At 39.7% G+C, this 26940-nt stretch overlaps 1 protein-coding gene across 1 annotated transcript in view; it reads left to right on the forward strand.

Annotated features, from left to right (window-relative positions):
• Nucleotides 1–26940, forward strand: part of PEPD (peptidase D) — a 141220-nt gene that overhangs the window by 83763 nt on the left and 30517 nt on the right. Inside the window, exons 11-12 of the mRNA XM_085303752.1 lie at nt 4737–4814; nt 22152–22300. Coding sequence (XP_085159878.1) covers nt 4737–4814; nt 22152–22300 — 227 coding nt within the window. The remainder of the gene's footprint in view (nt 1–4736; nt 4815–22151; nt 22301–26940) is intronic.

Genomic DNA, 26940 nt, shown 5'->3' on the forward strand with positions numbered 1-26940 from the left:
TGTTGGGGACTAAAGCAATCACCTTACAAGAAACACGTTAATTTGTAAATGTGTCAGGTTGTAATTGCTGACCTGCAAAGTCTGTACTCTGAAGTTACAATATTGAGTAATTTGTGTCGTTGGGGTGAAAAAGTAGATGTTGGGGACCATGATAATGAAATTTTGGGAACCTCTTAAGGCATATCCTAAATATTACTGGCATACTTCGTTGTCAGTGAACACGACAGTGCAGTTGGTGCCTGTATGGCTGTTATCTGCGTTGTGGTTTCAGTGGAAGGGTCACCCAGCTTTCCCCGGTAGCAAGGCAGAGGGTGAACTCTTGTGACTGGAGATGGATACGAAATCACCAGCTCCGCAACCACCCCAGGCGCTTGGGGCAGCTGCTGTTTGATACTGCAGCATCTCAGACTTGAGTTGCAATTTTCTCGAGAGATGTCTCAGATGACAGCTCTCACCAGATGATATCAGTGATTAAGAATAACGTAGTCCAGTCTTTATCTGAGTATCATCGTAAAGCTTTTGGGATAAGAATAGAGTAGTTATTAAATCTTTTTCTTTCTTTTCAATGTAACTTTTTAAAATTTCATTTTCTCTTGGATGAAAAAATAGAGAGAAGGCTGTCAGTGCTTCCTTCTGGATTCATTTTATTATTTAAATCATGATGGAAATAGTTACTGGTTTAGTTCATGGTATCCTAGCTTTTCTTTAGATGTTTGCAGTGTATAGCTAATAGTTGCACTTTTTCTAATGCTGCTCCTGGAATTAATGCTGTTCTTAAAATATTGCTGATGGTCTTTCTCTTCTTTTTTCTTCTACTTATTTGCTTTCAGAGTATTTTCTGACGTAAGATATATTTTGGGGCCTTTTATCCTTTCCTAGTATTCTGAATCTTTTCCAACTGTTTGTGTTCTCAGTAGTGATAATTTGCAGCTTTTCTGCTGCTTAATGCAATTCTTCAGGTAACAAACACGTCTGGCTCCCATTAGAGGCAAATTATTAGAAGAATAAAAACAGAGGCACGGAAGTCTCGAGGAGAATCTTCCAGTGTGGGTGCCCGAAGGCAGACATCCAAATCCACACGTGTGGTGGTTTTCAGAAGTGCTAACCTTGAGGAGGTCAGCTCTGCTCCCTGGCTGTGGCCTTCTAATGCAAGACCTTTGCACCATTGCTCCTTGCAACGAAAAGGAGCAGCTCCTATGTGAAGTCTCATTTGGTTTGCCGGTGGCTGGGGGGTTTGTTTAAATTGTATTGAAGCCACTTTGAAAGTCCAGCTATATTACTATGAACAGTTTCTGGCTGGCAGTAACATTGAGCTTGTGGGTGTGCATCATTTCAGTGAAGCTTCTATAGCTTTGCTTTTAAAGCTTTTTTCTTACCTTTGTCTTGGAGCAGTGCTAAAGTTGCATCTACAAGCAAGGTACGACTTAAACCTCTCAGCAGAAACAGGCTGGAGGGGTGTCCATAGTAGTGTTTTAATTCAAATTGATGACACGTTTCTAAAGTATCCCTTTGGGTCATGCTATGGACTTGCTTCCTTTTGGATGAAAGTAGATGGGAGAGCTCTCAGGAGCAAATGTTCCTGCTGTGCCTCAGCCGCTAGTAGGCATTCAGTCCGTTAGACCTACCGAGGGCCGGACCAAAGCAAACAGCTCTGCCGCCACCACTGCTCCCAACAGACATAAACCCCTGAAATGCCTGTGGTGTGGGTGTCAGGTCTTCAGCACCCCATGCTTCTCTCTGTGGTACAATTCTGTTTATGCTACAAAGCCATAATTTATTTGGAAAATAGAGCCTCATAATGCCAAGAAAAATTGTTTGCTTCTTAACGTTTAAGTAACAGTGATGAAAAACAGATTTTGATGTGTCTTCCATAACAGTTGGTGCTGAACCTTACAGAAATATTTTGTRAACTAAAAACCTTTACATTAAAATGTGTTAAGGAAGTCCAACATCTTTGGATTTGGAACTCTGTTGTTGAAAACATTTGTGCAGTACTCACATTTGAATATATTGACTTATTTATGTGTCTGGTTTGATATGTGACACTGACAGTTCCATATAAGTGAACATACAAGCATATAAGTAAACGAGTTATCTGCAAAGACACAGGAGTGAAGTCAAGCCCTTAAGCTTCATGAAAATTTTTGAAAAGTTGATAATAAATATATTCTTATGCTAATTTGCTTCTYATGCTTTATCTCCATTTTTAGAAAGCGATAAAGAATAGTATCTGCAGCTAAAATCCTGCTGACAAACAGTTGTGCTGCTTGCTTGTCTGCGTGCAAGGATTCAGAGCAACGCGCGGCTGCTGTCGGTGCCTCCTGGCAAGGCAGAGCTGCTGTTCTGCCTCGCAAAGGCTCATCCCTGCTCTTTTGCCTTGGTGTGGCTCAGTATGATGGCGCATGGCATTTTTTCCACTCATTTGTGGATTTTTTTTTCCATTAARCAAAAAGGTTATGGGTTCACAGTGCTGACGGTCCAAAGCAGAGGTAGGAGCTGRCGCTGCTGCTGTCACCCCTGGTGAAAGGAGGCGGCTGGTGCTGGGAACACAGTTCCTGCTGTACGTGCAGCCTGACACAGAAAGTCTTTAATTCTGATTGCTGTCTGTTGTCCTATATAGCACTTTTCTTCCAATTTCCTTGCCTAGAAAACTAAAATTGTGGCCAGAAGGAACTGTCTCACAAATGCCCAGGAGATGGGACGGGTCAGACTGAAGCTTGCTTGTGTCTTCCTCTTACATGCAAGTGTTGTGGGAGTGTTTTCAGTTATCTGCCCAGCAGAGTAGGTTCWCAAATCAGACATCTAGGAAATAAAAAGCAGCCAGCTCAGCCAATTGTAAAAATGTCATTAAGTCATTGGATAACGAAACAAATCTATTACAGCCTTAATTTTGTATTTTTTTTAATTCTTGATGTGACAATTTTTTACTTTTGTCCATATAATTAGAAATAATACAGTTCTGTATCAGTACATCRTTCCTACGATTGAGACATTGTATCCCACTGCCTTATTACATAGTGATTCTTTTATACATAAAATATGTAGCAATAAAATGTTACTGGTTTGAAATTATTAACAGAATCCAGCCTTTTAGACAGAAAGCCTTCAGAAATTTAAGAAGGTACTTGCTTTCTTCTCCGTAATCATTGCTTATGGAATTATTGTATCTGTATGAACAAATGATGAATTAAATACCCAATTGACCACAAGTATTTAATATATCTTGAAGGTAGTCTCTTTGGATACAATGCAGATGTTTTACTGTTTTTCTAATTGCATGTATTAAAAGTCTAGTATGAGAAGAAATATGTCAGGTGGCACATTCACTTCAGATATGACAAAAGATTCACTGAAACTGAGCTGCTCATCACTTTCAGCTAAAATATTAAGCTGTTCCTCCACTGCAATTGAAGAATCAGATTCGAGCAGAATGACCAACCCAGTTTTGATAAAAGATTAGATACAGATCAGCAAGTCAGCTTGAGGGGTCAGAGAGATGTCACAGTATCCCTGTTCCAACATGTGTATTTTTGGATACGGTTTAATTCTTTTAGCCCTTTGAAGAATGAAAGAGAGAGCATTTATCTGAGGGGAATAATAAAAGGAAAATCAGTAGAGCTTGAGATCTTTACCTGTCTTTTAACTGACATTTGATAGAACTAGAGGAATACTAGAAGACAAGAGAGGATGCCAAGACCGAACACAGGTCACTAAACGGATCACAGCGTTCCAGAGGTGTTGAACGAGGGTCCRTGTTTCTCCAGAGATGTTTTCCCATTCCTGTGAATCAGTGGTTTAGTCTGAATGGTTTCCAGGAATTGAAATATTTCCTTTATAATGTGAAGATGAGTGTTTTTTTTCCACTTTAGTAAGAGGTAAAAATAAAGTGACAGTTATTGTGCCGGGTATTACTGCTGACATTATACACTGAGAACACTCCCCCAGCCGTGTGCAGTGTGTTCATTCCAACAGAGATCATGTGTAGTCATACCAGAGGTGAACTGGGACTTTTTGCTTAGATAGGTAAATTTTTCCAGGCCTAGTAACTCCTAGAGCACTTCAAACATTGTATTTTACTCCAGTGGAAATTTRGGTGTTATGCTTCGTAATGTTTAACCTCATACAGGTACATATATCACTTAGTAATTTAAAAAGAAAATCCAGAAGGAAGTAAATGGATATAGGTTGAAAAATTGCTTTTAAATCATTGCTTCTCTTAACATTGTCATCGACGTGGGAGGTGTTTTACGTGAACAGTGCTAATACCCTTCTGCGAAAAGGTCACATCTGTTATTAGAATCATAGAACGGTAAGGTTGGAAGGGACCTCTGGAGATCATCTAGTCCAACCTGCAGCATAGCCCATACAGGGTTTGAGCCCACGACCTTGGCATTAGCAGCAGCACGTTCTAACCAACTGAACTGACTAGCAGGGTCCATCTTACAGCTAGAATTGCAGAATGCCTGGTTGGTATCCACTTCTGCTGACCCAGATGCTAAATACACGTGTGTGGRTGTATGTATAAAATGTGTGTATATATATACACACATATATATGTGTGTATGTATGTATTACAGCTGATTTTGAGGAAGATTCCATGGCAGTTTTCATAGGCTGCAGAATTTCATGTTTAATATGTACTGGTGGTTATTTCACAAGTTACAATGTTCCTTCTCATCTTGTGTGTTTTAATGCTTCTTCTGTTAATTCTGCTGCGTTTTCTTTTCACCTATTAGTGGGGAGAACTCCTCTGTTTTACACTATGGGCATGCTGGAGCCCCGAATGATAAGACTATTGAAGATGGAGACTTGTGGTAAGTAAATGATTAGAGTTTGTGTGACATTTTTGTTACATGACTACTACATTTTAGTATTTTAGTATTTTAAACTTAATAAGACAATGGTTGCATAAAGATAGAAGTCTGAATCTTTGAAACAGCATGTAATTTTGGATGCCAAAATTGTTTTCTCCAAAGGTTCTATATGCCTGTATCTCCAGTTGAAAGGGAAAAAAGAGATTGTTTTCAAACACTGTGTTCAAGGGGCACTTAGAATATAATGTAAGAAAATACTGTATTTTAAATATAAAGGCACTTGCAAAAATTGGGATCCAAKTTTACATTTGAATTTCAGATCCAAACCTCAGCTCTGATAGTTTGGTAGCGGAAGAGGGTTGGTACTTTTTAAAGAATTGTATCAAATTGCAATATAGATGAGATATTCCAAATACCTGTATGTATCCAGTACCCAGGCCTGAAAGTGGATTTTTGAATATGTGAAGAAATCACACCTTCTAGGGCTCTATATTTTGCCAAGGATTTCTGAAAAGATATTTTCCTTTGAGTTTAGCATTGCTGTAACTTATTGCAAATACCATAGATTTTTCTCCATCAGTATTACTTGTCCACAGGCTTTGTGGTGTCATTGCAAATAAAAAACAGTGCAAGTAARATCACCAAATATATTACTGTAAATTGAAAGAAAAACCTAATTGTGTTGTGTGTAACATAGCAGTATATAGTTTTTATACTTCAGCTCCAAAGACTGATCATTTGTAAAAGAACAGAGCTACTTTCAGATGAGTTAATCACAAACATTCAGTGGAGGGTATGTATTATTCTTGTAACACTTCAAAAAAGGTGCAGGTGGATATTTTCACTGTCGCACGTAAAGATGTTGAGGAAAGCAAATGAATATTATCATAGATAAGCMTAAAAGCTATTACGGGAAATGAATTTAAGTCTCAGTAGTAAAATAATATGCCTTTTCAGCTAATTTTTGGGGCACATCTGTAGGTATTGCAGAATGAAGTTACCGAATTACAGATAGAACAATTCTTTATAATGGCGTAAAAAATTTGTAAAAGCTTTTTGTACAATAATTTGTATTATCTTTGTCTGTGGTGAATAGGCTATTAAACCCATCAAATACTAATGTTAATTTATTGCAGTGCAATAGCTTTGACTTATGATCATTTTGCTTTAGATTATAGAATGCTATGAGTTCATTTTGGACAGGTCAGACCTACGAACCCAATACTGTATTGGCTGTGGCATTTGATTAAATTTTGTGAAAAGACAGAGTGTAGCCTACAGGAAATCAAAGGGTATTATTTACTGAGAGAAGATATATGCACAATGTGTTATGACATTATGTATTTAAATTAAGGCCTTTAAAGAGGGACGAGAGAAAATAGAATCCTTTTACTTATAATAATAGTTATAACCAGTGGACAGCTGGAAGTCCTTCCTAAACCTTGGGAACACACACCAAGACTACTTCACAGTCTTAAGTTTCTGCTGTATTGGCACTTCTTTTTTTCTTTTTTTTTGAGCTTAGATTTATTAGCCTCAGAGCTCTGACTGGCAGAAAAGCATAATCTRCTAAATACACTGGTTACTTAAGCATTTCAAAAATAGTTTCACAGTGAGTTGCAGCAAGCATCCTTTATAGTTGTCTCAACAAGGTGCAGAAGGATAACTTGGACTGTGAAATATCCTCTTGCTGAAATGATGCAGCAGTCTGCCTTAATTAGATGAAGCTGGTCAAGGGTAGAGTGGCTCTGGCAAATAAGCGCTCAGATCAGTTTGCCCTAACCTGCTCTTCCTAGCGCAGGGGCAGGATAACCTGTTCAGCTCGGTGGCGCTCGCTGGGTGCCAGATCAGTCGCTGTTCAGAGAGCTGCGAGAGAGCTGGCCAGCCCCAGCGCTCTCGTCCCAAAGCTTTGCTCTGCTAAAGCCCCTGGGTGCTTGGGGATCCAGCGGCTAACCACAGCCTCGGGGGAGTTGGGTTCCCTGCGCAGCTTCCTCTTGCAGGAGCCTTCGCCAGGGGCACGAGTCTGCYCTCGCCTCTTGCACTGGCTGGTGCTCACTGCACGCTCACGCTTTGTTCCACACCGTTTTGTGTGTGTGTTTTTGCAAAATAGAGGGGTCAAGAAGTTATAAGAAAGTGTAACTTCGTTTGTGTAGCAACAGCTTAAAAATATACTACTTTTCAAACTTAAAAAAGCAGTATTATGAAAACAATCTTGAGCTGACTTGCTGTAGCGGAATACAGATTATCACGAGGAACTTCCTAGGTGATTTTGCTGTGTTTTTTTCAGATTTCTAATTTGGGTGTGGTGTGTATATATACATACAGAACAGGTTTGTTAAAATGAGCAGGAACATAATCTGTATGTATGTATTGGAGCTCATATATCTGACTCTCCATKAAACTTTTTAATAGCTACTGAGAGCCCTCTGTTGGGTAATCTTAGGAAGCCCTGAACATAAGAAAAAATRACTTTCCTTTTGGTGAAAAAAGAGATAGAAGTCTTTAAAGAGTTACTTCTGATTCTGCCGTTATTCTGGTATAAATTTAATTTAACAAGTCATATACTAGTACCTAATAGAATCAGAGGATAGGGTACTTGGTATGATTTTTATTAAATTATTCAGTAGAATTTCATGTCTTTTTCTATAGATTATTTTGTTGATATGAGTAAKATTCAAGAGTTCTACAGAAATGTGCTGTTCAGTTCTGTTACGTATTAAACAGGGCACTGCAATAAGTGCCAGTAAATAAATCAACAAGCAYCAGAACATTAGAAAAATAAATTTGGAGGACTCATGCTTTGCTTYTTTGAAACAATCAAGTGCATGTTAYATTTACKCTTTGAAGAGTGTTTTTTATAAGGATTGGATGGCATCAACAGGAAATTCTAGGCAAAAATWCATGTGCTATTGTATTTTTGCTTTTTTTGAGACTGTTACTCTAACTTGTGGCTCATTTAGAACAGCCTGATTTTATGACTTATGACATTTTTGAAAACTAATTTACATTAAATGGGTATATTGCTTCTGTAAGAAACCCAGTATGGCATTAAATCTCTGGTATTTCSTCATAAACCACATTTTTATGGGTACAGGTTCTGTGCTAAAAAATCTCAGTGCAACACAAGGACTCTAGAAATTTTTTGATATTTCTTGCTAGTATGAATTGTCCTGCTAAGCAGGATTGTCACTCTAAATTTATTAAATATTTAGAACAAAATAGTGAATTAACACAGAGCTTTATGATTGACCTGAGCAAAAACCAGTATTTTTAAAGGGAAGTTTAGATACTTAAGGTATGTGCCAAGCACTTAACTGATGCTAATATTAAATGTAAATATTGCAATKGCAGCAAAATTAGTTATATAAAAATTCATGTACTGTAACATCTGTGTGATGAACATGTAAATCAGTATGGACAATGTGGTCTAAAAGAAATTCCTTTTCTAAGGAAGCATCTACTGCTCCATGGCAGCTGGATCGGTAGGCTCACCACCCTTGGGAAGCATGACTCYGCATGCTCTGCATTTGGCATTACGTTTAAATAAAATCTTCTACTCAAAATGTTACAGATCATTTTTACAAATACAGCCTACAATGAGGAGCACGTAAAGCCTAGCTAAGCTGCAAATACTGACTTTCTTTGGTCATCTTAAACTCACRGCAGCTTGGCTAGAACCTGAGTTTGAGCCTGAGGTTCACCACGTTATTCCCGGGTATTCAGCGTGCGTTTTGTGCCAAGGTGGCCGCTGTTTGTGCAGCGAGGCTGTCCCTGYGTTACGCCCTTTGGAAAGGGGAGTCATAGGCAAAAGGGCTCGTCGGGGTTTGTAACCCCCTGCCGGAAGGTAACCCTGTCCCGTTCGCCGGGGCTTTTTGGAGCTCCTCCACCTCCCAACTCAGTTTGGGTAACCAAAAATATTTCAAAGCTAAATGAGAAGTAGAAAGAAACGAAAAGTTATTCCTCAGGAGGGAAAAAAACCCAAAGAGGAAGCACAGACTTGCCTCCCCCCTCCGATGGCTAGGACGCGCAGGGCTTTGGGGGAGCAGACGGCATATCCTGCGTTGTCAGTTCTTCTTGGGCAAGTTTTCTGTGATCTCCCCTTCGGCAGCAATCCTGATTTTGTTCAGACTGGAGAAAGAGATCGATTAGATGGTAAAAAGCCCGTAAGGGATACAGCAACCTCTGGACTCAGCTCTCCGCAGAGCGACCTTTGAGTTTGGCTAGACCCTGGGAAGCGTCTGCTGAGGGAAGCTCGATCAGAGCTGTGTATTTCTGGTCTCAGCACAGCAGCATCTGCCTTCCAAACACCTGTTTTTCTCAAAAATGAGGCAAACAAATCATGCCGAGTTCTCCCACCCAGGGCTGCCAGGCACCGCCGGGAGCCCCGAGGGCTCTGGGGAGAAGGGTGAACCAGCCAGCAGGGGCCGAAGGGGCCGCGGTGGGCGAGGGAGGAGGCTCCCTCTCCRCGTGTTTGGTTCAGTGCTTTCTTCGAAGGCACCGTGAGAGGTGCTGAGCATGAAATGTGCGCCTCACGCTGATTTTGAGGAGGTATTCGGGAAAACGGTGGTTTATTGCGTTCGCCRTGCCGCCCGGCAGTTTGCAGGGCCTGCCGGGGCCGCCGAGCGCCCTCGCGGCGGCGCCGAGGGCGCCCCGGCGATCGGGTTATTGCAGTTAACCTGCGGGGCTCCTGCGACGTCTGACGGATCGGAAGCAGTTTTACGGTCTTAAAATAAAGATTGATTCTTTGTGATGAAGCTCACGCTTAAATAATAGAAATGTGAGAAAATAAACCCGACCCCAAATGTCACTGAAATAGATACGGCTGTTACCGTCGGATCGCGCTCGGCCTGCGCGAGCTGCAGGTCTCCGTCTTTTCATGGCTTCTGGTCTGTGTGTCTCGGAGAAAATCCAGCACCGGGGAAGCCAGCGTTCCTGGCAGGGTTGCTGACCTTTAAGCACTTGATAATGTTTCTTAGGGTTAGTTGGTCCATTCCGGSTTTGCAAAATGTTAAAGTATTACTAAAAGTAATTATATAGTCCGCTCTAGCTATTTGGTAACTTTAACGTTTTGAACCGCTGTCGTAAGTCAGGAGGTGGTCGAAGCCCTCGGCGGTGAGCGGTGCCGCGCCGGAGCGGCGTGCGCCTTCGCGAGCGGCCCGGGGCTGCGCGCGGGGCTGGAGCGCGCCGTGTCGCCGGCCGCGGCAGAGCCCCTGCACGGGCGCCGGTCCCCCTGGAGCCGCTCCAGCGGTGTAATTTGTTATGCGGGCTTGGGTGAAAGCATAAATAACGGGAGCACTGCCTCAACTGCTTATGAAGTGCAGCAGACCTCAGAGAGAGATACCATTAACCTTGTATTCACAGTGGGCCTATCATTTATAAAATAAAATTAACTTTGCAAGTTTTAGGTGGAAGCAGGTTGGATCTTYGGGTGAACTCTTTCATTTTATTTGACTGTTTCTTTTAACACTTTCAGTCTGTAGKGTACAGATTCTAGTGAAAGGGTTTGAAAGCATGCAGTATCATTGCAAGGGCAGGAGCTTTCCTGCCACGGTGCTTTGCTGCTATTTCTCTGCCCTGCTGGTGATGTCAGGAAAGCAAGTTTTGCTTCCAAATAACTTCATTGCATTCAGATACCRGAATTTAAGCACTAGAGAAATATTATCAGTGCCACAAAATCAAATGCATCCTATCTTAAAAGTATAATCTTAGCATAATGCATCTATTTTAAATGTTTTAAATCTGGCCTGGCTGTATTAAAAGGTGACTGTTATTTGCTTAGTCAAATTGCAATCAATAGAGTTGGGGATGTAGAAAACAATCTGCTGTTGCAAAAAAGACTTTATGGGAAAAATTCAACTCTTGATGAATGATTCCCTCCCCCTCCCCCCCCCCGTAATATTCTAATGCCAATTTAAGGCATCAGAATAAGGCATCATGTTAATATTACACCAAGAGGCACTAAAATAAATGCCCTCTGGAAGGAGATGATGGTCGTCCCACATTTTGATATTGACCGAGCTGTGCTTGCAAAAGGCAAGGTGCTTTAGAGGCAAAGCATCCGTCCATCCAAGAGCATCGTCCATACGTACATAAGGGGCGTTCCACTTGTGCTAAAATGGGGTTTCCTTCCTTCTGCATGGCACCTGTATGTGCCTTTTAAGAGTTTTTTTTTTGTTGTTTTTTTTTTTTTCCCCTATAACTTTTCGTGCTCTCATAAKATCCTWTTTTAACTCTTAGGGCGCCTCCTCCTGTCATTTCGATCATGGGGAATTTTTCTTGAGTGCAAGAATAGGAATATGAGAAAGGTTGTTCTGGATGAAGCAGAGAGGAAAGATGCTAAGTTTTCATGCCTCTTTATTTTGTAATTTCTCAAAAGATGAAGGAGAATTTTCACGCTTCCTGGAGTTGTTGGTCAGTTCAAGGCATGTGAAGCATATTGCAACAGGAAGTTACTTGTTGTAAGAACTAGTTAAATCTCATTGTTCATTTTTCTTCATAAAGGCTAAGCCATCTAACTGGTAAAAATATGTTACTTTACTATTTTTTTTGATCTGAAAGAATAGTATAGGGTTTTCTAGTATCGAAAGAATTGCCATGTGCGTACAAGCTATGCACGTGTACCTAATATATCAGCACAATATGCATATGCAGTATACATATTGCATTGAAACTAGAAGCATATTTTTATTGATTTTATACAGTATTATTTGTAGAAAAATTCACTATTCTCTTTTTTGCAGGAATGAGGAGTAAATATATAGTATAAAAGGACTTTTCATGAATATTGAAGAGCTATCATTTAAGTAAAATATTTAAAAGATTTTCAAATAGTCAACTAAAATACTTAGAGGAGCTTGAAAAAAAGACTACTACAAAATCAGATAGAAGTTTGCTATGTCTCTTTTCAAAGTCTTTTTGGAAAATTCTTTTTTTCTTTTAATCCAGCGTTTGTGGTACTAATGCCAGCCTACTGACATTAGTAAAAGCTACCTCTGTCCAGATGGGGGCAATGTTGCATTTAAAAAGCAAGAACTGACCAGTCTGTTTGCATCAGGTAATAGAATTCCTCCCTTTTCCACTCCAACTATTTCATTACTATTAAAACAATTTATCCTACGGAACCAAATATTGTATTTATTACTTCTTGAAAGCACTGCTTTTAAGATCCCAGGATACTAATGTGTCAGATGTAAATGCTCGACTGTTTTATGTGAGTGAGATGTATTTTCATTTTGCCTTGTGTATTTTTTATGCATTTTGAAGTTTGCTATAATAATATGCAAAAGTTGTGGTTTTCTTTAACCTTTCAGTCTATGGTTTTGAAACAACTTGTTGTTAGTTATGGTTTTGTTTCTAATAATAATGTGAAGAAATACATTGCTACTACTTACTGGTTGATTGCAAAATCAAATGGCTATCTATTTCTGAAATAATTCCTTTGGCTTGATTCCTCTAGTTTGATTAATGGCACACGTTTACCATTCTAAGCAAGTGTAGATATTTTTTCTTTGCCTGTAGACTATATAAACTTGATGCTGATCTAGAACATTTCAATTTGATTAAAAATAGGAAAATATATTAGCTAGAATTTTTATGGTAATAATTTTTCTCTGATTGAATGTGTTCTATTTTTACTGTGAAATCCAGGCTATGAGGTTGTGTACTCTTAGAAATGTATAAGCTTTTTAACCAAAGCTGAGGTTGCTAAGTAATAGTGTGCATTTGCTGTAATGAATTTTTGAATTTTAGTTTTTGTTTAAGTGTTTCATTATGGTCTGCCTCTTAATTTGGCACTTTCTGTACATTATAGTGTATATGTAATTTCTTTTTAATTGTAGCCTGTAAATGAGTTTTATCTTTAATATTTTTACATCAGTGTTCCCAGTATAATCTGAAAAGAACTGAGAGTGTAAAGCTGCTTTGCCTGCTGTTAAACTCATTTCAGTAGGGTGTTTGTCCCTCTAGATAAAACGAGCAGGAGAAAACCTAGTATTTTATAATAGCAATTGATTATTATTGATCACTTGCAAATACTTTGTAGTGAAACAGAGTATTTGTGGTGGTCCTCGTTAATACATGAATATGTAAAAGCCTTAGAAATATTCTGACAGATGCTGCTTGTGTTGGATGGCTTCCAGTGGCGAAGCCTTTCTCTCTGCTTGTGGCGTGAGGAGCTCGACTGTGTGGGTCAAAGCACAGTTTGGGAGGCAGCCTGCCTGGCTCTTGCTGATGTGCGGCTGGAAGGGAAGGTGTGATCAGTCTCCTGCGCATTCTTTGCATATCCCACATGAACCGGGTGTAATCCCTCGTATCTGCAGTCAGGGCAGCATTGGGATGTCTCCCACTTTTGTTCGCAGAACCATGCATTACCGAAATGACGGAAAGCAGGGCCTCAGGAGGAGCCTCCTAATATTTCTTGTCAGTGAATGCTGTTCCRTATTTACACTGAGCCTGTTTAGGTCTTTAAAGCGATGATTTTTCTCATTTCTTATTTCTCCCTGACAAAACAGCATGCTGTAGGGGGTGATCAGTCTCCTCTTCTGAAGCACCAGCTGGTACCTTCATTACTGTGCACTTCACTTGAACATTTGGCCCTATATGTGGAAAGGTTAGCAGCTTCTTTTGCATTCAGTTGTTGTCTTCTGTAGAACATTCTGAAACCTCTGCCTGATGGATTCCTTGGAAAACTGATAATTTAGGGGCTTTCTTGAAGCCAGCAAACAATTACAAGGTGGCTAAAAAATTACATGAACTGTTGGACGCTGGCCCAACTTTTGTCATGAGAGAAGATGCAAGAGTTAACCTATTTCTTACAGGCGCGCGCGCACACACACACACACACACACACACACAAGACAGCTTGACAGTATTTACAGGAAGAATCAATAAGTAAAGGTCTGACTCTTCACCTACTCTTGTAATCTCCAGGGGTTGTTTATCCGGCCTGGGGAACACAGGTCAAAGTGTCCAAAAGCGGTTGCTGAAAGTTACAGCTCCTAAGTCCAAATGTTAGTGCTTAAGAATAGGGTCTGAAATAGAAGTATCAAACTTCTACAGTTCAACACATATAGGTGCCTTCTACTTCTCATTAGGCATCTAGAAATTGACTGTTTAATTAACCACAAAACTGTAGAAACTTGGAAATGTAACTGTATTGTTTTTATCCTCTGCTGGTACCTTGCATTCTGGTGAGAAGCTGATGAGGTTTGCTTTYCTCAGTTTGAGCAGTGTTTAGCTGCCAATACAGGTTTCTCCTTGTAGACTTCTCCCCATCCCTGCAACTCTGACATCCTTGCTCCTTTTTGGAGCAAGTCAGCTGGAACAGCGAATACCGCAGATAAGGCTTTTTCAGTATCAAGGCTCAGACCAAAATGAAGCTGGCCAAAATGTTGGGTTTGCAGCCATCTGTGTTAGGTTGACTTTTCAGCAAAGAATTGTCTCTGCTAAAGAGAGTACTGTTGCTTATTAAACCATGCCAATTAAAAATGGATAATAATTRGGATAATAAAACTAGGGAAAAAATYATCCGTTCAGCAAAAAGACTAGTARAACAGGTAATCTTTTTGTCAGAACTTCAACTGAGATGTTTCCTGATCTTTGGCATATCGCCCACATGGGCCTAGCCAAGGTGTTAAGTAGGCCATACTGACGTTTTGCCTTCCGCATCTTATAAAACATTCATTACTGCCTCAGTCCTCCTTCTAACCTAGCAACACTAATATAGTGTTCCCAATTCTTTATTTGTATACAGCACTTCTGTATTAGAGACGCTCTCCTGCTTTTGGATATGGCACTCAGAGGAGAATTTAGTTCTGAACAAGCTAATCAAGATTTTTTTTTGGCTCTTTGCTCTGGCAAACTCTACATTTTTAATAAGGSACTGACGCAAACTGCATAGGAGCAGAGGAGGGGTGATACTTAATTTTTGATTTATTTAATGCAAAAATATAACACTGTTTTCTAAGCTTTYTTCAACAGATAAATATTGTAAGCAAGGGATTCCTTCTTAACATATGTATGAAAAGAATCAGAAATAGCACATAAAAGTCTTACTAGAGCGAGTGGTTTTTACTGAACCACYTCTGAGCATCCAGCTTATGCTGGTGAATTGAGTGAAACTCGGATTTCATATTCCACGAGATAGATAAATCTGAAGTTCTTCAAGTTACTGTGAGAGAGGACAAACCCTCATTTTGTTGGTTTAGGAAACCATTTTTYCTCTGCACCACGTATGGAGGAGATGATGAGAACGGCACACCTTCCCAAGTGACTAAAGGGCATACCAGGGCACACCCATTTATTCCTGCAAATCTCCCAGCGTCAAGCTGCTGCACTGCTCCTGTGAGCCACAGTTTCTYTGTTCCCCACACAGATGTGTGAGGAAAGCCTGGTCCATGCAGTGCAGGAACACCTACGGGAGTGGTGATTTTTTGGTAATCCAGGCACCTCAAACCTCTGTATGTAACAGTCCCTGAAGGATTCTGCAACTGGCATTGTAGAAGTGTGGGTTTATAATCTTTTCTCCTTCAGAATTTGATACAGACAATTTTTTGACCCTTTCCCTATCTAGGCCAAATTTACTGGCATACCTGGTCATTCTTTGTCAGAGAAAGTTGAGACAAGCTTCCTATTATTTGTAATTGCCTGGAAGAGCCTTCATTGAGAGATCTTATAAAAGAAACAAGGTCATGGAAAAGGTAGACGAGAAGAAAAGTGGCAACTGAGGACAAGCAGAAAAAATATGGGGCCATATGGATATGTAACTCATAGCTTGATATGTGTGATAAAGAACTGTATGATAAAGAATAGTCATGTATGCATTTTGTGTGTGTGTAATGTGTTCACAGAATTACAGAATAGTTGAGGTTGGAATGCACGTCTGGAGATATCTGATCCAACCCCTTTGCTCAAGCAGGGTCACCTGGAGCAGGTTGCTCAGGGCTCCAGGTGACTTTTGAATATCTTCAGGGATGGAGACTCCACAACCCCTTGTGGCAACCTGTTCCAGTGCTCAGTCCTCACAGTAAAAAAGTTTTTTTCTTATATTCAGCATTACTTCTGTGAGCTAGATGATCTTCTTTTGAAGAAGAGACTTAAGTGAAAAGACTGATATTTTCTTGTGAATCCCAAGATCTGCACTTCCTACATAGCAAGCATTCTCTAACATTTCTTTGAGGCAGTCCTGAACTCCAAGGGTGTGGATAACAAAACGYCAGCCTTAAGACCGACAGGCTAAGCCTGACATTGTGGTGGAGTGAGTGTAAGCTCTCTGCCTGGCAAATGGGATCTGGTCAGAGCAAAGCACCTCCTCTAAAAAATCGTACTGGGCCTAACTCTGTGCTGTGCTTATTCTCTGTTGGGGTTCGGGATGTTATCTTACTTGGTATTGCTTTTTCAGTTGRTAACTCTTAGCTAGTTGGAGTGCCAGCAGATGAAAATGTGTGCATCACTTAACTCTCCATTTTCTGACTTCTGGTATCACTTATTGTAATTCGTTCTTATGGTTTGCTGTTAAGCTGCTCTATTTCCAAATCACTGACCATTTCTAAAGATGTGTCTGATAGAAATACTGATTCCCATTTCCCTTCAGCTGAAACTGTCTTAGATATATTGAACCAAACTGATAGTGAGATTTTGTTAGCATGTGAGTACTTGAACTGCTGCGTGCAGTCTAAGGAACAAAGCTCTCCCTATGTGAAAGGGGAGCAGATTTGCACAGCATCAGATCTCTGGGGCTGACTTGCTCTTGATGCGATAAGAGGAGCGAAAACCTGCGTATACATTTATTCCTGCTTTTCTGGGATTCAGTGGCACCAGTGCATCTCCTGATGCATCTTYGGATGCTCAGAAGTATATTGGTTGATAATGGCTGGAAATCCTAAAACCTCAGTAAACGTCTAGCTGAGTAAAGTGCACCAGTATTCGTACCTGTTTACCTTTAACCCGAAGTACCAGGAGGGCATAGTAAGATATGGAGATAGCTGTTTGGTAATTGCTGGTCTTGCAAAGTTGCTCGGAGGAAGGGAAGGCTGAGTTCGGCAAAGAGACACGGGAAGGAAGGAGTAGGCAGGGTGAAATGCGGCAGGGCCCCAGCTGGGAGCAAGTTGGGCCAGCTTTTAACCCCAGTGGAAACTACGTGGATCTCATAGCAGTGATAGATAGCTCTGTGGTGTTAACAATAGCGAAGAAGAAAAACTGTTTTTATAGCTATCACAACGTGATCCAATTCTGAATACACACACAAAGCAGATCTGCAGAGCAGTAAGGTGACAGTTTTATGTGTTAGTTTTTGGGAGTAGCTTTGGGCTTTCAGAGGAATGCCTGTGAGAGCTTGTCTCTGGGATGGGTTGCGTATTGGATCACTAACGATTCATACACATGGCGCAGATACTGCAAATAAAGCATTGCTTCCTATTGTGATATTGGCCATAATTTACTTCAATGCCTGGCAGTTTCAAATTATTTTACAATAAAAATGTCATTAAGCCTATAAAAGTAAAAACATGTTTATAAGAAGATGATGCTTTAATTTTTAAAAAAATCGTATACCGTGACTTTATGAAGAAAAGAATCTTGGCTATTGATATTCCACAGTTTGGAGACTTAAGATGATGCCAGAGTGTTTTGTGATACTTCATAGTGAGAGGTTAAGAAAACTAAAATCAATATCAAACCACATATTATTTTTCTGGGCTTTAAAGCCAAAAAAAGTAACTTTAAATGCATTTTGTGGTGCCAATATTCTGTAAAGGTAACAAGGCCACATCTTACTCCATCGATATTGCTTCAGCATGGCTGTAAGGGGAGCGTGAAGAGGGCTTTTGCTCATGGTATCGTATAACATTTTCAGTTACAGCAGTGACTTGTAAGGCTTGCATTCGTTTTAAAATCAACAGAACTTAGGAATCCTTGAAATTTTTTCCACACTCGTATAGTGGGATACTGCTCCTGGTACAGAACCCCAATCCCACAGGACAAGGTGGGACAGTTACCAGTGAATCCGAGGGCCCTCAGGAAAGAGCTGGAAAGCTTCCTACAAGAGAGGGGAAAGTTTAGTCATTTCTTTCTGTATTTAGTGCTCGTAAAGTTGCAAGGCGTGAGATGCATGGTTATGCTTCATTTGGACTTTGTTCTATGTTCAAAATAATTTTAAGTTGTGATGTCAGGCCTTTTGCCTGTGAAAGGAATGAAACGTGATTAGTGGTTTTTGAAGGTTACTTTTAAAACAGATGCAGAAGGCAACTTTTGTTTGACTCTGTTGGCTAATGTTATGTTGTTGATACATAAGCAAGTCATTTTGTCAGTAGAGCAACTGAAAGGTTATCTGATTTTTCTCATACTTTGTGTTGTTCAGCTTCAGCTAATAATATTTACAATATTTTGCAATATGTATAGGATGAAAGATTATAAAATATGTGTATACAGAATCAAAGCCTACCTTAGGAGATCTGTGTCCATGCTTCCAAAGAGAAGTTTAGAGTATTTTTTTCTATGCATCTGTCACATACGGTATAATTGGAAACAGTAACAGGGAATCTTTAGGGAGGGCTTGGGTCTTCTAACTGTTAAATATGCTTATACACTATGCACTTTTCACTCTGGAAATGACACCAGGTGGGTTTTCATTGTTTTTACTCCCAGCGAAGTGATACACAGCAAGATAAGCTTCTTTCTCTAAAGGTTTCAAAATAGCTTTGCAATGGAAAGTTTCATCAGCTTCAAGCTAAATCAGTGAGCACTTTGACATACAACCACGTGCCTCTTCTCTGATCAGGGATGCCCCCTTTCTGGCCGAGTTCCACTTCTAGGCTCCTCTGAGACCTGACAACCTCAGCACATCATCTATGGATTCATTTAAATCAGCAATTAACACCTGTATCTTGAAGAAAAAGGAAGGAACGGGGGGAAAGGGTTGATTTTGAATTAAATATGTCTTCATTCTACAGAAAACCTARTTCACAAATAAGTTTTGCAATGGACAACATAGGCAGTGCAGTAGACATGTAACATATTTCCCTTTTAGATAAGTTAATAGTGTTTGGAGATACTTTATGTTATTGCATATATTATTATAGTTAAGACAGTCCTTAATACACAAGCCATAGATCAAGATATCATATAAGACTATACCTATTTTTATTTGTCTGTTTAATTTGTTTATATTGCTGCTACATTTGATAAAATCCAGATAACACTAAGTAGCTGTTTCTGTGCATGCTCCCTGTAAGATTATATTATCAGACAAGTAATTTTGTGCACACAATGGAAAATAAACTAAAATACCTTATTAATCTTTTTTTACTACCTAGCAGTTACCACCTAATTTCAGTGCAAAATAAATGTGTTTTGTTTAAGGAATCAGACCATAAGGAACCTGTTTTCACAAACTTTTTCCTGTTAGTTAATAGGAGAAGATAGTAGCTCACATGTGTTTTGTTAGAATTAAATGTGCTTGATCACTTATTTTGCCTGGCAAGCAAAGATATGAAACTCTGATCTTCTCAGGCTCCCATTATTTCTTCAGGATAGCTACAATATTTGGGCTATTTCCATGTCTTGGGAAACATTTTAACTAATGGATATGTTCCCAACTGAATTTACATAGAAGAGAATTCCCAGTAAGAGCCAAAATATCTCCCAAATGTACAGTTTGTTTTGGATGCTTTTTCACCGAAGCGTACAGACTGGGTGGTGTATTGTTGCTCTGATGTGGAATTTGAAAGATCATCTTCCCCCATGTCTTCTCTTGTCTGAAAGCCAAAACCTGAACAAATGGTGGTGCTTAGCCTGTGAGCTTATTTCAGTGCACCATTTGCTTTGTGTGGAGTTTTTTTTCTCCCCCATTATTCTGTGCTGCAGCAACTCTATAACAACTGTTTTCAACCACCAAATGATGAATGGGTTTCAGAAAATGATRATTTTAAGGTTAAAAAAATACCTAAGGCTTGGCCTGTGGTAAATTCAGAATGACTGTTCTCCAGGTAAAACATAGAACTCATAAAAACTTCCAGTAGGCTTGAACAAGGATTTTAAAAGCTGTTGGTCACAGCCTAGCTCTGACCATGCTATATTATCACTTACACTTGTAAATAGAGCAAAGTTAGGCCACAATACTTCCATAAATCCCACAAAGAACCAGGAAACTTAATCTGCAATTTTGAAATTATTCAGTTTGAGATAGGTTGAAAGATTCATAAACAATCTAAAATATAAATATTGTTGGCATGTTAGAGAACATAGTAGCTTTTTACATTATTCTTAGCTGTTGAAGCCAGTTTTCTGCATCCTTAGGTTTTCTGTCTATTTCTGTAGTTATTTTTAGAAGTGAGCCTAACCATAAAATCAAAATGTAGGCAGTGTTGATGGCATTTCAGGTTTTGAGGTTTAGYTAGTCTTGTTTGCTATTGCTATATTGGTGTGAAATCTTGGGTTTTTTCACCCTGTGGGTCTAAAATTTGCCATCTATTGTGTATCTGTTTTCAATTAGCAGCTTTGTGCTTTAAAATACTGCATTTAATATTTAAGTGAATGTAGGTAGTATTTGTTTGTATTATCTCTATGTGTGCAGATATARCTTGGCAATTATCTCTGTAACCTCTCCTAGAGAACTTGTTCCTGTAACTTTAAACCTTGTACAGTTCTGCATCTGTAAAACCAAGGTTTTATTCCTGAGGTTCCAGTCCTGCAAGTTGCTCTGTAGGTGAACCTTGCCCAGCTTGGGAGGCTGGCAATGACTTCAGCAGGGCTTGCACTGAGTGCAAAGATTTGTTCACAGAGCAAATTGTAGGGTGGATTTTAAAATTTCCTGGAGTATATCTTCACATGAGCACTTGTGTATGTATTCAGTGGAACAAGAAGAATCTCAGCCATGCTGAAACGTTATTTAGCTTTATCAYGTTTGCTTTAATTTACTTTTAACCCATTGCTTTCAGTGGCAGTTAAGTTAGACATAATGAATATTTACAGCTAAGTGCTGTAGCACTTTTTGATGGCAGCTTATTGTTGCCTGAACTAGCCATGTACACTGGCTGGGGACAGAGCTGCCCTGTGCAGTGTCAGAGTACGGCTCTAACTAGGACTTGACGGTGGAGAAGGTGCCSCTGAGGAGTGGCTTTCCTCCTACTTTCATTTTTGACTGAGCCTGTTATGGAGCAGAAGCAAGAGAAAAGAAACTCCAAAGTTTTCAAACATAACTGAGGAAAATTATATTTCTCATTAAGATGAGTGTTTTATACGGTTGCTTGGGGTAGTTTTAACAAGAAATAGGTTAGCAGATTTGGACTATGCTTCATTACCTAAGAAATCAGGAGGTCACTCGAATACTATTGGTCAAGACCAAACAAAGTCCTATATGTAAAATATGCCTTCTTGTAATCAATATATGATGAACTGAAGGGTTATTTGCTTAGGTATTGTTTGGTCCAAATGGTTATTTGGTTATTTGCTAATTTTTGAGCCTGCTGAAACCAGTGCAGTGCCTTATCAGGTAGGCTCAAGAAGCGCAGTATTGCAGATGTCTAAGCGGGTTTTCACAAGGGCATAGAGAACCACTTGCTATTCTTGTAGATTGATTTGTGGCAGTTGAGTAATCAGTGGTAAATCATTGATTCATGCATAGAATAAATATGCTTTTCAAAAGATAAAGCAATTTTTTTTCACCCATAAAAGAAAACACTTAGTATCTTTTCCACCTCTGATGCAGAAAACTGTACTAAATGTTCTTTTCCGGCTGGATCTTCCCATAGTGCTTTTTCTCTTCAAGCCCTGTTAGAGAAGTTTGTCTTAAAGGAAAGTTTATGTCCAGAGCAGTGGCAGTCAACATTTATTGGGGACATTTTATTTAAACCATCAGATGCATTATGACACTTAAATACAAAAGGCCATAAATTAATTAACATTCATTAAGCACACATCCATGTGGTGCTAACGTTTCTCAGGAGAAGGAAAAAAAAATGACATCTTTCTTCTGAAGAAAGGTCCTGGAAACCAGAACTCAAGAGCTTAAATTGGATTCTTCATGTGTTTTTTTTATATACATATATATACATATACATACATATATATATATATATCTTCATGTGTTCCTTCAGTGTTTCCCCCCAGGCCTGGTGCTACCAATAAGTCTATTTAAGCTATGTTTAATGCAAGTACCCTACTGCTAGGTGATACCAAGAGACTGTCATCTCAGTTTACTGGGGAACCACATTTGGGTGGTGCTGCATGTTGGCAGCTGGCCACATAATCAGATTTTTAAGTGCAGAACAGGAGAAATATTATCTGCTCTGCTCTTTCTTTGAAATTACATTTTCATTCCTCCCCCCTTTGTTTCCCTTGTAGCCTGTTTGACATGGGAGGTGAATACTACTGCTACGGTTCTGACATCACCTGCACCTTCCCGGCGAACGGGAAGTTCACGCCTGACCAGCGGGCTATCTATGAGGCAGTGCTGAAGTCATCACGTGCTGTCATGAAAGCGGTCAAGCCAGGTAAAAGATCGGTGCATGTCAGCAGGAATTGACAAGCTTAGAGGCAGCAGTCAGCCTGTCAAGACAATTACGTTGGGATTTTAGAAACTGTTGGAAAGGAACAAGATGACAAAACTCATTTCCATGCTTAAACAGCTCTTAAGGAAGGATGGGGTAAGCTACACAACATTTTCCATACAGTACTTCTAAAGAAAATAATATATGGGCCAACAATTTTGATAAGATTAAAAAGGTATTTTAATACCCTTTTTCTTGTAATCCATTGAATATAGTGACAGTAGTTATGCTAGTGTTTATCCTGGCAGCCCTGTTTTGAGGAACCTTATGCCAAAGAATAAGTCAGCATTTGAGTGAACATGTATGTTATGCTTCAGGTTGTTTCAAGCATTTTCTTTATTTTGCATGTAAATGCAATAGAAACTTCTGATGAAGTAGTGGATGGAGCGTGCATCTTTGGGAGGGATACTAGTTAAATGCCCTTAAAAAATTTTAGAAAATACTAGCTATTGAGTACTTTGTTGTATGCCTTAGAATTGCAGGCAAGTGAGTTCAAGTATACATCTTCACAGACAAAACAGCTGCCTGGCTTAATGAAAATCTTATTTTTCTACAATTCTGCTTTCAGGGCAGCAAATAAATGCTTTTAGAGCTAACTGCTGCTGTGATCTCGAGTATATTAGTAGTAAAGGTATTTGAGCATTTCTCAATATTGCTAATAAAACAGCTTTGAGTCTTTGGAAGACTGTTGCCAGCAGGTAAAGGGTCACTTGATCCTGCCCCTCTCCTCAGCCCTGAGGAGGCCTCATCTTGAGTACTGCATCCAGTTCTGGGCTCCCCAGTATAAGAGAGACATGGAACTAGTGGAGAGAGTCCAGCGTAGGGCTACGAGGATGATCAGAGGGCTGGAGCATCTGCCCTGTGAGGAACRGCTGCGGGAGCTGGGCCTGTTCAGCCTGGGGAAGAGAAGACTGAGGGGGATCTTGTCGATGTGTACAAGTACCTGAAGGGAAGGTGTCAAGGGGACAGGGACAAACTCTTTTCAGTTGTCCCAAGTGACAGGACAAGAGGCAATGGACAAAAATTGAAGCACAGGAAGTTCTGTTTGAACGTGAGGGGGAATTTCTTCACCGTGGGAGTGACGGAGCGCTGGAACAGGTTGCGCAGAGAGGTGGTGGAGTCTCCTTCTCTGGAGATATTCAAAGCCCGCCTGGATGCAACCCTGTCTACCATGCTCTAGGTGACCCTGCTGAGCRGGGAGGTTGGACTGGGTGATCTCCAGAGGTCCCTTCAACCTTACTGATTCTATGATTCCATGATTCTATACTTAATGCACAGAGCATACTTGTCCTTTAAATTTACTGTATTAGCTTTCAGTCATCAGACTTCAAGTGCCTGGACTCTCTGGATTGCCAGTCAGAACACATGTAATTTTCCTGTTATACATGCTGGCAGCAGCACTGCTCATCTGAGCAGTATGGAACAGAGCAATAACATTCAGAGCTTATCTCCAATTGGAGACTAGCTATTTTGCCATTTTAATAACAGTGTGCACACTCCATCATCTGCTGTTTCTCCCCTTAAAGAGTCTTGCAGCTCCTCTTCATATTTTTCATTACATTCAGTGCCACCTTCAATTGTTTCATATAACGTTTTGGGCAATATTCCATGGACTGCTTCGTTGTTTCGTTCATTTGCTACTTCTGTACCCAAAGCAGTGAAATGCAACCTCGTCCTTTTGTATCCTATTGGATTATGATTATGGATAGAGTCTTGCAAGGTGCAAAGATTTGCACCATCTGGACAAAGTCTGCTTTTCAGGTTCATATGGCTTGCACCCTAGTTTTCTTGCGGCTTATCTTCCACTGATACAAAGGATCTGAGAATTTTTTTTTAAGATTTATTTTCCTCCTATAAGTGATCAAAAAATGCTCTAAAGCCTGAAGAGTCTTTACCGCTGACAAGGAGATGGAGCATTTAAAATAGATGATAGAAAAGTGTTTAATATGTCTGATATAACTTTTCAGTGTTCTATGACATACCTAAAAGTTCAAACTGAAAATTCAAAATTAGGAACCAGGAGAAATGCTGAATTGGAAAAGATATAGATTCTTTTTTTTTTTTCAATACAGCTTGGAATGGTTTTAAAAAACAGATATTATTTAAATACCTATTTAGTTATTTGTTGTTCTGCTCATGCACCTTTTCTTATAAGAGACAAGACTTTTTAAAAGACCTTGACAAATCCTTTTAAAGAAATGGATATGTGTTTGCCCTCCAACAATTTTCTTTTAAACATTTTGGCTAGCTATAATAAAGATTATTTACATGTCAATCAGTTTTAATTGAGAAAAATATGCTATGCCTCATAGTGTTGGACCAGTAAGTTGAAAGAGGTTTAGTATCTCCTGAAAGGCTGAGATGCTGCTGTAGAAAAGAAGGACCAGAAATAGTGACCTTTGTAGCCTGCTTAGTGTCACAGACTTCTTGGGCTGTTGGGAAAATGCAGAGCCCCCTGGAAGGGGTGGGTACAGGCTGAACATACTGTTACTGCTGTAAAGAGAAAGCCGTTTCTGCAAGAGAGGCTGCAGCTTTCTAAGTCTTGTTGAACAAATCTAATTTGTCAGCACATTGACTAATGCACCGGGTCCTGCTCCTGGGGGAGCCTGTTACCGTTACAAAGGAGAGCAGGAAGGAGCGGTATGAATTCAGCTTGCAGATGTCTGTTTTCTCAGTCTAACAAAAAGTAAACCCTTGAGGCCTCCTAAAAAGGAGGCAAAAAGCTTGCTAGTTTAAGCCATTAAATGTAAAATGCAGCTCAAGCTTTAGTCAGATTTTCTGTATCGCAAAGTCCTTGTTCATTTTGCTGTTATTTTTGTTTGTCTTCGTATTCCAGGGTTCCTTAGATCAAAGGAGGGAAAAAGACAGTCCAGTGCCTTGGCTTACATGATAATAACCGTTAATGTGGCAAGCTATGTAAAAAAGAATTTAAACAGCAAAGTCAGCAACTGTAGAAAATGTTATTTCACCTGAGCTCTAGAATTGTTTGCTGTGGCAGATAGTCACAGAGGATGTCTAGTTGTCGTCTTCAGGAGGTTAATGATTCCTGGAGTCTTTCTCATCGTGAAATACAGAGCAAGCACTTTAGGAGACTCACCAGCTAAATACTGTGTTATATAATTATGTTTATGAAGGACACACATTTGCTGGTAACCTTAAACATTTTATATGGATGTATATAGTTCAGAGATTTGAGTCTTTTTTTAATTGGGTTCTTAGGTGAACCCAGTTGACCCTCAAGTGAAGTTATTTTCTGAGCGATAATAGACCCCCTAAGATATGCTGTTTATATTTGTTATATATAAACAGCCATCATAATTTACTAAAACAATTCCAAAACTTCATATTGTATTGTAGAAAAGCATCCGATTCTGTCCCATGCAGGGTGCAAAAATGCAAACAGCTCAGATCACATATATGCATCTTCCTATCTTCCAAGTCAAATAATATACTCTGAAAGTTCTTTAAAAAAAAAAAATCCCTCTAGGATTATAGACCAGGTTTAGTACAGTCATAACGCCTACCACAAACGAAATCTGTTTAAAATACAAGCAGAGAAACACATGTTCAGTTCTATCACATGAGCTTTTTGAAGCAACTGAACACGGTTGTATTATAAAGACAGTGGTGCTGGCCACTGGAGTGAGAATCAAAAAAGCCTTGTGTGGCAGTGGGACAATTGTCTCTTTCCTACAAAGTCAGACTTGCAATCCAGTATGTCAGAGAGGAATGTTGCATTTCTACTTAGGGGATATTCTTAATGGATCAAGTCCATCTGGGTTAAATTTACTCCGCCACAGAACTAAAATGCAGGGGCGGATATGCAAAATACTGACACATTCACTTCGGTGTCTGAGGCATCATCTGCTTCTTACTCAGAACAGTGATTTGAGAAACAATTCATCTTTACATGATACTGTACACAAAAAGAACTATTAAAAAACTGTGAAATTGTAAAACTGAGTATTCCAATCTTAGAAGTTAGTGTCTTAATTTGTTTCACTCTTGCATTGTTTTTTGTTTGATTAGATTGCTAAATTGCAGCTAAATTGGTTGAAGCACACTAGGTTCACTCCTGGAGCCCATCTCCTAGCTCAGTTTTGTTAGTTCATGCACTTCAAGACTCCGCTGTGTAAATCAAAGACTGGTAAGTGGGACAATCAGGAGATTCCCCATCTAGAGATGATAGGATCTGAAACAGTAATGCAGATGCATCCATCATTTCTCCATCTGGATATCTTCATGCCATGCATGTAACAGAAAGAGCTCAGCTAATGAGCAGCTACTCGCTATCTTATTTTAACTTTCCCTTCCATGCATGGCCCAGCATCTGTTTATTGCATACTATTCAAAACCCACTCTGACTCCAGAATTACTCATGTCCTCGCTAGCTCTTCTCACGGTGCTCATCACACTAGTATGCAGATACTCAGCAAACAGTTCACTTGCACGTCATCTTCATGGTGTGGATGCGGACAACAGCTCCTCTTCTGTGGCCAGTGGCAGACAGGGTGAAGAAGTTACTGGAAAAGCTACTGGCTCATTTTGGATTCCAAGTGTGAAATTCATCAGGCTTGATTTTT

Source organism: Rhea americana, unplaced genomic scaffold, assembly GCF_003343005.1.
Source record: "Rhea americana isolate MKP2758 unplaced genomic scaffold, rheAme1 scaffold_20, whole genome shotgun sequence".
Lineage (NCBI taxonomy): Eukaryota > Metazoa > Chordata > Aves > Rheiformes > Rheidae > Rhea > Rhea americana.